This window comes from Saccopteryx bilineata, chromosome 6 (genome assembly GCF_036850765.1).
Source record: "Saccopteryx bilineata isolate mSacBil1 chromosome 6, mSacBil1_pri_phased_curated, whole genome shotgun sequence".
Classification (NCBI taxonomy): Eukaryota; Metazoa; Chordata; class Mammalia; order Chiroptera; family Emballonuridae; genus Saccopteryx; species Saccopteryx bilineata.
In genome coordinates, this window is record NC_089495.1 from 120735230 (window position 1) to 120748280 (window position 13051).

Sequence of the window (13051 nt, forward strand, 5' to 3'; positions counted from 1 at the left end):
AACAATATTTCATTCCCAAAGTTGCAAAGAGACCTGTTAAGGTTCTCCTGCCCAGCGGGTGGGTAGGCTGGTGTAATAGATAGTGGTCCATAAGACCCTGAGCGTTCTTTCCAATGGTCTCAATTGCAATGAACAAAGAAATGAGCAGCAGCAGTCAGTCTTGAGCAGATGTGAGGCTGCCCGGAGGCATGTCCAAATGCGCTGAGCCTGGCCACAGTAGGACCTCACCAAGATCTTCCCACTATGGGCTCCTGAATCTTGACCACAGTTCCCAGAAAGGGGCCTGTTAGAAAGTGTGGGTTTATCCTAAAGATAATAAGAAATCATTGAAACATATCAAGTCAGGAGGTGGCGTGATCTGTTTTACATGTTACATGACCAGCCTGTCTGTGGTGTGAGAGTAGACCACACTGAGTGGAGGCAACAGACCAGAGAGGAAGCTACTGTTAGTACCTGAGCCATAAAGGGTGCAAGCTGGAACTAATAGGAAGTGGGAAGTGCACATAAGGGGCATCTGGTGGCTGACTGTAGGATGTGAGGGACAAGGTGGCATTGAGAGAAGAGAACCCTGAGTAGTTATTAAACAGCTAATTTAAGCACAAAGAGGAGTGTAGCAAAGTATTGGTAATGTAGAGTTGGGGTGTGTGGCACTGGCTTTTAGTACTTTTCCAGGATCTGGGGGATATCTTTGTCTGTCTGTTCTGATCTTTTCTTTCTTCTTCTTCTTTTTTTTTTTTTTTTTTTGGTATTTTTCTGAAGTTGGAAACGGGGAGGCAGTCAGACAGACTCCTGCATGCGCCCGACTGGGATCCACTGGGCATGCCCACCAGGGGGCGATGCTCTGCCCATCTGGGGCATTGCTCTGTTGCAACCAGAGCCATTCTAGAGCCTGAGGCAGAGGCCACAGAGCCATCCTCAGCACCTGGGCCAACTTTGCTCCAATGGAGCCTTGGCTGCAGGAAGGGAAGAGAGAGAGAAGAAGGAGAGGAGGGGGGTGGAGAAGCAGATGGGTGCTTCTCCTGTGTGCCCTGGCCAGGAATCGAACCCAGGACTCCTGCACGCCAGGCCGACGCTTTACCACTGAGCAAACCGGCCAGGGCTAATCTTCCTTTTTTTATGGCTGGATTCTTTGTTATCTGCTTGACCTTGCTATGGCCTTCATCCAAAAACCTATCATATTTAGAGCATAATCTACATTCTGCAGCTCTCAAAATAGTCTGTTATGGACTGAATGGTACCCACCAACCAACTTTATCTGATGAGATCCTGACCACCAACATGACTGTTCGTTCGTAACAGGGTAATCAAAGGTCAATGAGGTCGTAAGGGTGGGTCTTTGTCAGAGAGGCCTGGTGTCCTTAGAAGAAGAGGAAGAAACATGGGAGCTCCTGCCCTCTTCGTGCACCCACAGATGTGAGGCCAGGTGAGTGTGTGGTGAGGAGGCAGCTGTCTGCAAGCCTCCCAGAAACCAAACCTGCCAACACCTTGATCTTGAATTCTGGCCCCCAGAACTCCTAAGAAAATGAATTTCTACATGACCTGTGGTGGCGCAGTGGATAAAGCATCGACCTGGAATACTGAGGTCGCCAGTTCTAAACCCTAGGCTTGCCTGGTCAAGGCACTTATGGGAGTTGATGCTTCCTGCTCCTCCCCCCTTCTCTCTCTCTTTCTGTCCCTCTCTTCTCTAAAATGAATAGTCTTAAAAAATATTTTTTAAAAATAAAGTAGTAAAAAAACCCCAAATTAATTTCTGTTGTTTAAACACTCCCTAGTGGTATTCATGAAGGCGTCTGTGGTCCTTCGTCATCGCAGTTCAGACTAACAGTTTGAACAGTAAATACTGAGTCCCCATTTATAGAGGAGGGTGAAGCTCAGAGTCGGACTTGACTAAGGTCCCACAGGTGCCAGCAGCTCAGCCGCTGCACTCCAGCGGGGCCTTCCTTGAGTAAGCCTTTTGTTTCCACAGAGAATTGTCCTGGCTCTCTCAGGAAGTGCACATCTCTACCAGCTCTGTTTCTAAGGCCTGGCTGCTTCATCTCCCTCTCCACCTGCTGTGCAGACCCATAGAATGATGGAACTTCTAGGGCTACTCTGAAGAACTAGCCAGACTGGCTCCCAGTCTCAGGACTGAGCCCGGCTGCCCCACACTGTTCTTCCGCTGTAGCAAGGGGATGGTTAAGTCATTTATAGATGTCACTGCAGGAAAAGAGCCACTCCAGGCTGCATATGATTTCACACGAGACTCAAGCACCTCACCACTTTATGGAACTCCAGTGTTGCTAGTTTTAAAGAGGAGCCTTTCTGGTTTAATTATTTCTAGTCACCTTTGTATAAGCTATCTATGCTTCTAATACCCTTATTTTATATATATACACACACATATATGGTATACTTGCAAAAGGGCCCTATTAAAGCAACTTCTGATGTTTCAGTGTGAACCAGATGAAACTGCTGTTTTTTTGGTCACTAATGATCAAACATCAGCCATTTCATAACTCAGTTGGCCCTCATCCCTCCCTCTTCTCTCTCATTTGGTACCTTCTGGGTATCTGAGGCTCCTGCTGCCCTCTGTGGCACTGGGTCCCTCACTGCTTCCCACTACCCAGCTGGACAACGCCCAGGTCTGCACAGACACAGAGCCCACGGGCGGTCTGACCTGGTGGGTCTTCCCTCCTTGAGGCTACCATGACCACGGAATTTCTGGAGTGCCTCCAAGAGGGGCAAGGAAGGCACTGGGCACCTGAGCACCCTCACCACTGCTGTCCTGGCCTCTGCACAGCCAGGTGCAGGGCTGACAGTATAATGAAGGGAAAACAACATGTCATAATTCTCAACAAAGCCACCCAGCCTCCGTGGCTGGCAGGTCCCGTTTGGTAGATGTTGGCAGGATTTTGTCAGGAAGACCTTGTGGTTCAATACAAGAGCAAGAAAAGTTCAAGGTGAGCAAAAGCCTGCCACACCCTGTCACAGAGATGGCCTGACTAGGCCCTCAGCTGTGTAGGTCCAGTGGTATGTCCCAACTGGGCCAAACTGTCCCCCAGGGTGTAGATGAGCTGAGGTTGAAGGAGCAGGGAGGGACTGTGGTTCAAGTCAGCCTTACCACCAGTGCTGCTGGCTCATCGGAACAGACTGCCAGGGCAGGGTGCTCAGCTCAGATACCCTTTGCATTGTGAGTAGAGCTTTTCATGAGTCGGTCATGTGATCAGCATGCCTGGCCTGGGAGAACTCAATGCTAAAGATACTCAGGGTGTCTGGACAACTAACAAGCCCAGGGCTGGACACAAAAATGCAGTGTATGACCTACTTATTTAAAAGAGGTATTCCCTGAGGACTTCCAGCCCTCTCTCAATCCAGTCTTAAGCTGAACTCCACCTTTCTAGCGGTGGCTGATCTGAGGACAACTATGGAAGGAAGGGCAGGGGAGCTCACGGGGAGCTTGAGGAGGGAAATGCAAGGAATGGAGTCTCCAGCTCAGCTCCAATAGGGAAGTTCCCAAAGGGGAAATTGATCATGAGTAGGGGGAAATGGAGAGGGTGGGTCAAACCCAACACCCGCAGCCAAGGCGCCAACATTTTGCTGTGAAAACGATAAAGAGGAAGAAGGCATCTGCATCCCTGGGGTCCTCAGCAAAGACTACAAAAGCACAAGGACAGGCATTGGCACGGAGGCCCTGACCTCAGCACCAGCAGTGGCTGGAAGCCCCCTTGAGGAATTCACAAAGTGGGCTGAGGCAGGCGAGCAATGTCCTATGGGGTCTGGGGTGAGAACTTGGGTGTTCCAGGTGACCTCCATCATTTCAAGACCAATTTTTGATGAGACCAGGTGTTTCAAGGATGTTTCCTCACTCCCTCACTCCACAGAGTCAGACAGGAGCCTGAGGGGGCAGCTGCCATGGAAGCAGAGTGGCCTGGCCTGAAAGCAGCAGAGGTGGGGCAGCTGGCACAGGTGCTGCCAGTCTTCAGTGTCAGAGTGAAGGCTGCACCGTGGGGTGAGAAAGGCATCCTGGAAACCCTCAAGGTGCCCCACCCAAGTGGTCAGCACCCATCACTACCACTTTGTCACAGACACAAAAGAGCAGGGGTTTGTACCACCCATTCCCTTTAGGACTGTTTGGTCCCTGAGCATCCCAGTGCCTAAAGGAGCTGAATAAGAAAGTAGGTAAATAACAACCCACGTGGGCCAAGAAAGGTGTTTAAAATGATACATTTCACCGTACCCTGCTTGAATTAAATAAAGTCATGCCCCACAGCGCTCCAGGAATAAGCCAGGTCACCAAGACCCAGGACTTGTGACAGAAGGTGTCCTCTCACAAAGGGGACCCAGAGAGTACGTCAGGGTTTTCCAAAGCAGTAGTGAAGAGGACACCATAACCCAAGGATCTGCAGAAATTCCCAGCCCATTACCGTGGGGGTTGGGGGGGATGTCTAGGGCCCAGAAGACCCAGATGTGTATCATCAGGGGGAATTTCTTGTGGGGTACGTGCTGTGGTGCAACTCAAGAGCTAACCAATACCCCAAATTTAAGAGCCAGTCAGCACTCACCTAATAAGGACACCTTCTGAGTCACTGAAATGTTCCGAGGATCATCTTACTTTCAGTTTATAAGGAGTCAGGACATTAAGACTATGTCACCACATTGCTATGGGCATGAGATCATGTCCCAGCATCAAAAGGCAAAGTAATGACAGTGCTAAGACACATCCTGGGTGTCATCCCACCTGTCTAATACATCACACGACCAGAACCCAACGTGGCCTTTATCTGACCAATGGTAATGTTGTAGGCCGCACAGCTGCACCAGGACCGCAAGGCAATATGCAAACAGTAGGCCAGGACTGGGAAGACCATTTTCATGGCACCCCTGTCTTGTTTGAATGGATAGTGCTGCCCTAACTGTGGTGTCCTTACCAGACCAAGGGTTGGCATGTGGGAAAACTGCTCTATTTCTCGGATGGAGGAACTCATGTCCCCATCCCTGATGTGTAGGACTGGCCCTTCCTCAGGACACAGCCTGGGTTCTCTCCCCGTAATACCATCTGTAGAAGGCAGCAAAAGCAAATAAGAGACAGAACAGATGTCCAGAGAAGCCAATATACACCACCACTTCCGATCTAAGCTAGAGGCCATGCTGTCTACCAGAGCAGGAAGAGCTTCTAGGAGCCATCAACAGGAAAAGGGGGCAGCCTCAGTTCGACTTTTCCTTGGTGCTGCCCAACATGGAGGAATGAACATGGGGTTGGATGTGAGCATTACTCCATAGAGTACTTCTTTTTTAATTTCAGCAGCAGTGACTACGAGGTCCATGAGGCTGGGTCATGCTGTGTCTGAGGAAATGTGGACTCTGGACAGACCACAGTACCCTGTTACTTCAAAGTTTCCTTCCCTCGAAAATGGCTTAAGCAAACCTTGAACTCCAGTCCCACTGGGGAAGGACAGGGGGAAGAGATATATGCAGAGCATTGGGAAGAAGAGGAAGGATTGTTTCACACACACAAAGCCATGACCTATGATGTTTCTGAAAGTGCAGCCCGTAGCAGACACTGCTGTCCTGCCCTTTTCCCACAGGACGAGAACTACCGTCCAGGTGCCAAGGTGACCTGAATAAAGCCACCTTTCCCAGCCCTTCTTGTAGCCTGAACTCTTCCTGCCATGGGGATGTGAACAGAAGCTCACCAGTTTGAGCTCCCGTGAAGGCACATATGAGAAATCAATCAGTGAACAACTAAGGAACTACAACGAAGAATTGATGTTTCTCATCTCCCTCCCTTCTTGTCTGTCTGTCCCTATCTGTCTCTCTCTCTCTCTCTCTCTGCCAAAAAAAAAAAGTTTTATCTTAGCTGCTAGCAGAATTCTTTCAAAGGTATTTAACATCTATTTTTTAGAAAAATATATTAATAAGCTTGGTTGCTTGGGTTCCCTGGCATCTCAAACTATAGCTGTGAAAACAATATTCTTACTTTTTCAAGCTCATTAAACTGCTAATAAAGACAGACTTACCATACATTTCTTTCCAACAAAACCACTCCAAGCACTTATATTTCTTTCCTAGATCTTAAGGTTTTTTGTTTTGTTTTGTTTTGTTTTGTTTTGTTTACATAGAAGAAATAGCGTGTTTTTGTTATTTTATTTTATTATTATTATTTTTTACAGAGACAGAGAAAGAGTCAGAGAGAGGGATAGATAGGGATAGACAGACAGGAATGGAGAGAGATGAGAAGCATCAATCATCAGCTTTTATTATTATTATTTTTTACAGAGACAGAGAAAGAGTCAGAGAAAGGGATAGATAGGGATAGACAGACAGGAATGGAGAGAGATGAGAAGCATCAATCATCAGCTTTTCGTTGCAACACCTTAGTTGTTCATTGATTGCTTTTTCATATGTGCCTTGACCGTGGGCCTTCAGCAGACCGAGAAACCCTTTGCTCAAGTCAGCGACCTTGGGTCCAATCTGGTGAGCTTTTGCTCAAACCAGACAAGCCTGCGCTCAAGCTGGTGACCTTGGAGTCTTGAACCTGGGTCCTCCGCATCCCAGTCCGATGCTCTATCCACTGCGCCACCACCTGGTCAGGCTAGATCTTAAGTTTTAATTTAAACATTCCATAGATCAGTTTACTTTAAAAATCTTAACACTGGCCTGACCTGTGGTGGCGCAGTGGGATAGAGCGTCGACCTGGAACACTGAGGTTGCCGGTTCGAGGCCCTGCACTTGCCTGGTCAAGGCACATATGGGAGTTGATGCTTCCTGCTCCTCCCCCTTCTCTCTCTCTCTCTCTATAAAAATCAATAAATAAAATTTAAAAAAAATCTGAACACTGATCGCAAAAGTAATCAGATTCTTGAACACATTTCAAATGATTCAAAAATGTATTATCATTCAATCTTTTATATACTTCAAAATAGATTACAAGACTAATATCAAATCCTCTTGTGTTCTAAGTTAATACCAATAGTATAACATGTCAGGCTCTCTAATACAACATTCTCCTGAAAACTTCAAAAGCCTTAGAAGCAATACATGCCAATTACCATGAAGATTTCAAACTTTCTTTCTAACTCTAACACAAAGTAGTAGTGTGGATTTGCCATTCTTCTTCCCTCTGTGCCTGTTTCTACACCTCCAAAGCAAGGTGCCTATACCCACCACACAGAGCAGATGAGAACTACCATCTCTCTTTGGCTGGGACTCCTGAGTTCCAAATTTGGGACTAAAATGGAGGACAGTCTCCAGTGATAGAGATTCTGGATTATAACTGAACAGATGGAGCTCCTTCCAGGGTTCTCCTCCTTGAGCCCCATAAAAATAAGGTGAGGCTCTTCTTACAATAATGGAACATTTTAAGTCCATGCCCTTTCCTTGCAAATAATTTTTCTTTGCCACCATAAATTAGATTTAGCCTTCCATGTATCTGTCCAAGTTTATAAATTTAAATGATAAAGTATGTGCTCTTTGGTGTAAAAGTTCTTTCACCAGCATAGCATGTTTTAGATTTATTCATTCTATTGTGTCTAACAATAGTTTGAACCATTTTATAACTACACCACATTTTATTCATTCTCCTATTGATGTATGCCTGAACTGTTTCTCACTTGAGGCTATTATAAATAAAAGCTTCTCTGAACATTTTTACACAAGTCTTTTTGTAAACACGTTTTTTTATGTCTCTTGGGTAAACATCTAAGATGGAATAGCTATATTCCAAGGTAGATAGATGTATGCTTAGTTTTCTAAGAAACTGCTAGTCCTTTTTCCAAAGTAACTGTATAACTTTACATTTCCACCAACAATGTATGGAAGCTCTGGTTGTTCTGAATCCTTGTCAACACTTAGTATTGGCAGAGTTCTCAATTTTAGCCATTCTAGATATGTAGTGGTTTTTCATTGTGGTTTTAATTGACATTTTCCTAATGAATAATGATGTTATTAAGCATTTTTTCATGCACTTATCATCTATTTATATATATTAGTTTGTGAAGTGGCTATAGAAATATTTTGTGTATTTTTAAAATTGAGTTGTCTTTTTTTGAGAGAGAGAGAGACAGAGAAAAGGACAGACAGGAAGAGAGACAGATGAGAAACATCAACTCAGCTGCGACACCTTAGTTGTTCATTGATTGCTTTCTCATATGTGCCTTGATGGGGGGAGTAGAGGGGAGTTGGGGGGCCTCCAGGCCAGCCAGTGACTCTTTGCTTAACCCAGCAACCTTGGGCTCAAGCCAGCGACCTGGCACTCAAGCATGTGTGTTATAAAGTACTGTATTTTCTTTTCTTTTCTTTTCTTTTTTATTCATTTTTAGAGAGGAGAGAGAGAGAGAGAGGGAGAGAGAGAGAGAGAGAGAGAGAGAGAGAAGGGGGGAGGAGCTGGAAGCATCAACTCCCATATGTGCCTTGACCAGGCAAGCCCAGGGTTTCGAACCAGCGACCTCAGCATTTCCAGGTCGACGCTTTATCCACTGCGTCACCACAGGTCAGGCCAAAAGTACTGTATTTTAATCCGCGGGTTACATAGAGACACCAAGGCAGGATACAGAAGAAATTTTAGGGAGAGATTTATTAATAAGCCGGCTACATATGACTTACACAAGGTATAGCTAACCCAAATCGTGCAGCCCAGAATATAGCTCTGAGGCTAGTTATATAGACTTGATCACATACAAGTTGGGAGGAAAAGGAGGGGGAGCATGATACAAAAGTCATTTACTGATAATCTTACAACATTTATCTATTCTATAGGATCTATTAAAAGGAAAAACATTCCTATGCATCCAACATAGTAGCGTAAATGTTTTACATCTCAACTCAGTAGCTGTAAATGTCGTTTTACATATCAAAAACATTCCCAAATCTTCCAGGGTTTACACTTATCCTTGTTGCCACAACAGTGGGAAATGAAAAGTTTTAGCTTAGGATAAGGAGAGAAGCTAAATGATATTACCTTTGCTGAAAGTATTGAGGCTAGCTTATTAGGAAACCTTAGTTTACAAGTTTTATACATATAAAGAATTTCAAAAGGGATGATTATTAGAAAGCATATAAAATGTTACAGAACGCAGGTTTTTCAAGCAAAGGGAGTGGGCTCTTGATCCCTTTGTCGAGGTATAGTCACTCTTATGACTCCAGGAGGGGAGGAAGAGTTATAGGAATTTTTAATTAAGATATGTAAACATTGTCTCCTAAAGGCTCTTAAGGAAGAGGAAGATAAGTTCTACCTTCTTTGCTCTGTCTAGCAAGTAGTGGCCTCAGTCCTTCCAGAGAACTATAGTTAAATTATGATTAACTACTAACTAACTTTTGCCTCTTTAATCTCTTTCTCTTGTTTTTTTTTTTTCTCCTCAGAAGGGAGAGGTAAGGGGGAGTCTATTTGAAATAGAGTATCAACAGTTTTGCAGTTCCTTGACACCCTATCACATGTGAGCCCACGCTCGAACCGCAACCCCTGGAGGGGAGGGCGTGTTTCCAACCTGGGTCCTCAGCGTCTCAGGCCAATGCTCTATGCACTGCGCCACCACCTGGGCAGGTATATATCCTCTATATCATTTAAAATTAAGATGGCATTTTAAAGATGCAGGAGTAGAGGCAGTTTTCCAACATTCTTTTAGAAATAAACAAGTAGAGACGTTTGAAGACCACAGAACTTCAGGTCTAATGTAGCTGGGTCCTCTTGAGGAGGGGGTCCTGCGAGGGGGACCAAGAGAGATGGTCACCAGGAATCTGCACTCAGCGGGAAAGGGCAGTGGGTGATTTGGACAGTGAAAAAATCCACTGCCCGGATCTGGGGGCTCCAGTTCAGGTGGGTGTTAAGAACAAGGAGAAGCGAAGTGAGTCTGGATTTCTTCAGCGTCATGGTAGTGGGTTTGGGATGGAAGGGAAAAGGGGCTAAAAATGCAGTTTTCGAAACGCAAATGTGTCTGGAGTGTGTAGGTAAAAAAAGGAGGGCAAGGCTGAAGCCAGGATCCAGCAGGAGGGATGGCGGGAACCCAGGACAGGGGACCGCGCCCCACTGAGGATGGAAAGGAAATGACGGGCCGAAAACATCCTTCAGAAATGTGTGTGTGTGTGTGTGTGTGTGTGTGTGTGTGTGTGTGTGTGTGTGTGTGGCGGAGTGTGTGTGTGTGTGTGTGTGTGTGGCGGAGGGGGGTCTCCTGGGAAACACAGCACTCTGGGTGCTGTGGGGACACAGAACGGTACAAGGCCAGGGATCCCGTCTCCCCGAGTTTGCGTCACGTGCGGGAAATATATAACTGCACGACTCCTTTCCCTGGAGCAGGACGGAGGAACCCGCTGGGCCACACACCGCCTTGAGAAAGAGAAAGGAAAGCCAGGGAAGGGGAGGAGAAGGGGCAGGGGCAGAGGAAAGGAGTCTGGGTGTAAAGAGCGACAGGAAGTAAGAAGACAGTCTGCCTCTGAGCCTTGAGTTGGGAGCCTGACGTGGAAAGACAGGGAAAGGGACGGGACGGGAGGAGAGGGGAAAGGAAGGGAGGGGAAGGGGAAGGAGGGGGAGAGGCTGCAGCAAACAGTGAGAACCGAACTCTAGCGCGACCGTAAGAGCAGCACGAATGCAGGGCGAGCCGCGGAGCAAGGGACTCAGCCGCCGGGAGCGCGCAGATTGGCCGCAACACGGACAGGCCGGGACAGCGGAGGAACGCGCCCAGCTGGGAGCCCGCCCCTCGGTCCGGGGCCCTCCCCTCGGCGCCGCCCGCCCCTCCGCTGGGCTGGAAGCCGGAAGCCGGCGGAGGCTGCGGACTGGGGACTGCTGATCCGGGCGAAGGCCCGGGCGTTCCCCTGCTGCGCCCCCACCTCTGCGCCGCGCGCCCCGCAACGGTGCCGGGGGCCATGGGTGTCCCGCGCCGCCGTTCTCCCGTTCTCCTGGGGCCCCCGCTGGCACTGCTGCTCCTGCCCCTGTGCGGGCCTGCCCCAGGTCGGGCTTCCCCACGGCTCTTGGACTACCCGGCACCCGACTGCTCCCAGCAGGTAAGACCCCGCCGCGCCCCGAAGGCGCCGGAGCTGCCACAGCGCTGCGGACGGGGTCAGCGCCGGCACGGGGCAGCCGGGAAGACCCCGCTGGGTTTCCGTGGGGTACGTGGCTTCGTGAAGGACACGCGGAGCGGCGGACGTTGCGGGGTGGACCTGGCGGGACAGAGAATTTGCGAGGAAGAGATTGAGCTGCGCCTGTTGCACAACCTGACCGGCGTCCCAGGCGGGAGGCGGGAGGGAACCTCCGCCGGGCCCCGTGGTTTGGAGAAGGAGACCGGGGTTTGGGGCCGGTCCGAGAGCCAGGCGGGGCTGAATAGAAAGGGGGCGCGAACGAGGATGCTGGGGCAGCCGGGGCGACCGGAATCCCGAGCCCGGAAGGCTTCCCCTTCAGAGAAACCCAGCCAGCAGCCTGCGGCAGCCGGGTCAGAGGTGGGGGCCCCGGCGGCTATCAGACTACCGGGGGAACGGGGACCCAGCGGCTGGAGAACGGTGTGCTGAGGCCGGGGCCGCCCGCGGGGCGCAGGGGCCGGAGCCTCAGGTGAGAAGTGGCCTGTAATCTTCCGGGGACAGCTGTGCGGAGGGCAGCTGAAGGCGGCCGGCAGACTCGCGGCAGCTTGTTGCCACCTCCCCAGAAGGGCGAAGTCCTGAGTGTGGCAGGTGATTAAGGCACCGCCTCTCCAGCGCCCGGTCACTACTACCACCACCACCACCACCACCCCTAGGGCCTGCTTGCACTTATCGAGTAGTACCCACGCTATGTCCACAGGGAGGGACACGCCCCCCTTTGGATGGGGGCCCTGTTGTGGAGGACCAACTTGAGGGGAGAAAAAGAAACACCAAAATACAGTACCCACCTCTACATCTGCTTTCCTGTAAATGTTCCTCTCCTTCCTCTGCTTTCTCTCTGGTTTTCCTCAACCCCTCCCGCCACCATCACCACTGACTCTGAGGAATAATACTAGTATCTGAGTCAAGGAATGCGAAACATCCCTAGAAATATTTCTCCTTATCTAATTTTGTAGAGAATTTACCAAAAGAGGGTGGATGGTGAGTGTTGGGCAAGGAAAACATTTTTTTTTAATGTGAATGAGTTCAGAAGTGTGACTCTCCCTATTGGGCAAAACTGGGGACAGGTGCTCAGCCAACCCTTCCCATAGAAATGGTGTAGAACTCTTCTACCAGGAGGATTCATAGTTCATATTCTGATGGCCATTTGCCAGGTGCCTGCAAAGTACAGGGACTATTGCTTGGAACTGAAACAATAAAGAAACCCTAATGTCCAAGGGACATTATATGATCCAGGGGATAAAGGCTTGAAGACGGTAACTGTGGTACAAGATGGCCTGAAGCAAGCACTGTTTGTGCAGCCAGTGTGTGTGCAGAATTCTAGGGAAAAGAATAGTTACTTTCAGCTAGGGTGTTCTTTGTGGCAGACAAAGACAGTAGGACATGACCAAGTGGTGGCAATGTGGATAGAGCTTCAATGTGGGATGCTGAGGACCCAGATTCAAAACCCCAAGGTCGCCGGCTTGAGCACGGGCTCATCTGGCTTGAGTGTGGAGTCATAGACGTGACCCCATGGTCACTGATTTGAAGCCCAAGGTCACTGGGTTGAGCTCCAGATCACTGGCTTGAGCAAGGGGTCACTGGCTCAGTTGGAGCCCCTCAGGTCAAAGGCACATATGAGCAATGATAGTGGGGACAGAGGGGTAGTAAGAGCCTCCTAGACAGAGGTGTTGAGAATTCCATTGGTGACGATAGGCTGAGCCACAGCCCTTGGTGGGCAGGGCAAGGTGTGTAGCTGGCAAATGAGAGAAGAGGCTAAAGAGGGAGGTAGGGACCCCCTTGAGGCTGCCATGAGATCTGGGCTGGGGGGGGGGCTACTGCAAGTCCCGAGCAGGGGCGAGCAGGGGCGTAGGACGATTCCAGAGAGGACTGGAAAGATGCCTATTAGCCAGGCTTGCCTGTTACCTCCATGCTCTTCCTTCCCCACTTGCCTCTGCCTGTACCTGGCTCACAGGACACCTCCATGACAACCAGCACCCCTGCAGCATTGACAGGCCCTTTAAAAAAAGAA

At 49.0% G+C, this 13051-nt stretch overlaps 1 protein-coding gene across 1 annotated transcript in view; it reads left to right on the forward strand.

Moving 5' to 3' along the window:
- The first annotated feature begins 10492 nt into the window (after positions 1-10492).
- Positions 10493-13051, forward strand: part of IL17RA (interleukin 17 receptor A) — a 31928-nt gene continuing 29369 nt past the window's right edge. The window contains exon 1 of the mRNA XM_066234732.1: positions 10493-10971. Coding sequence (XP_066090829.1) covers positions 10834-10971 — 138 coding nt within the window. The 5' untranslated portion in view covers positions 10493-10833. The remainder of the gene's footprint in view (positions 10972-13051) is intronic.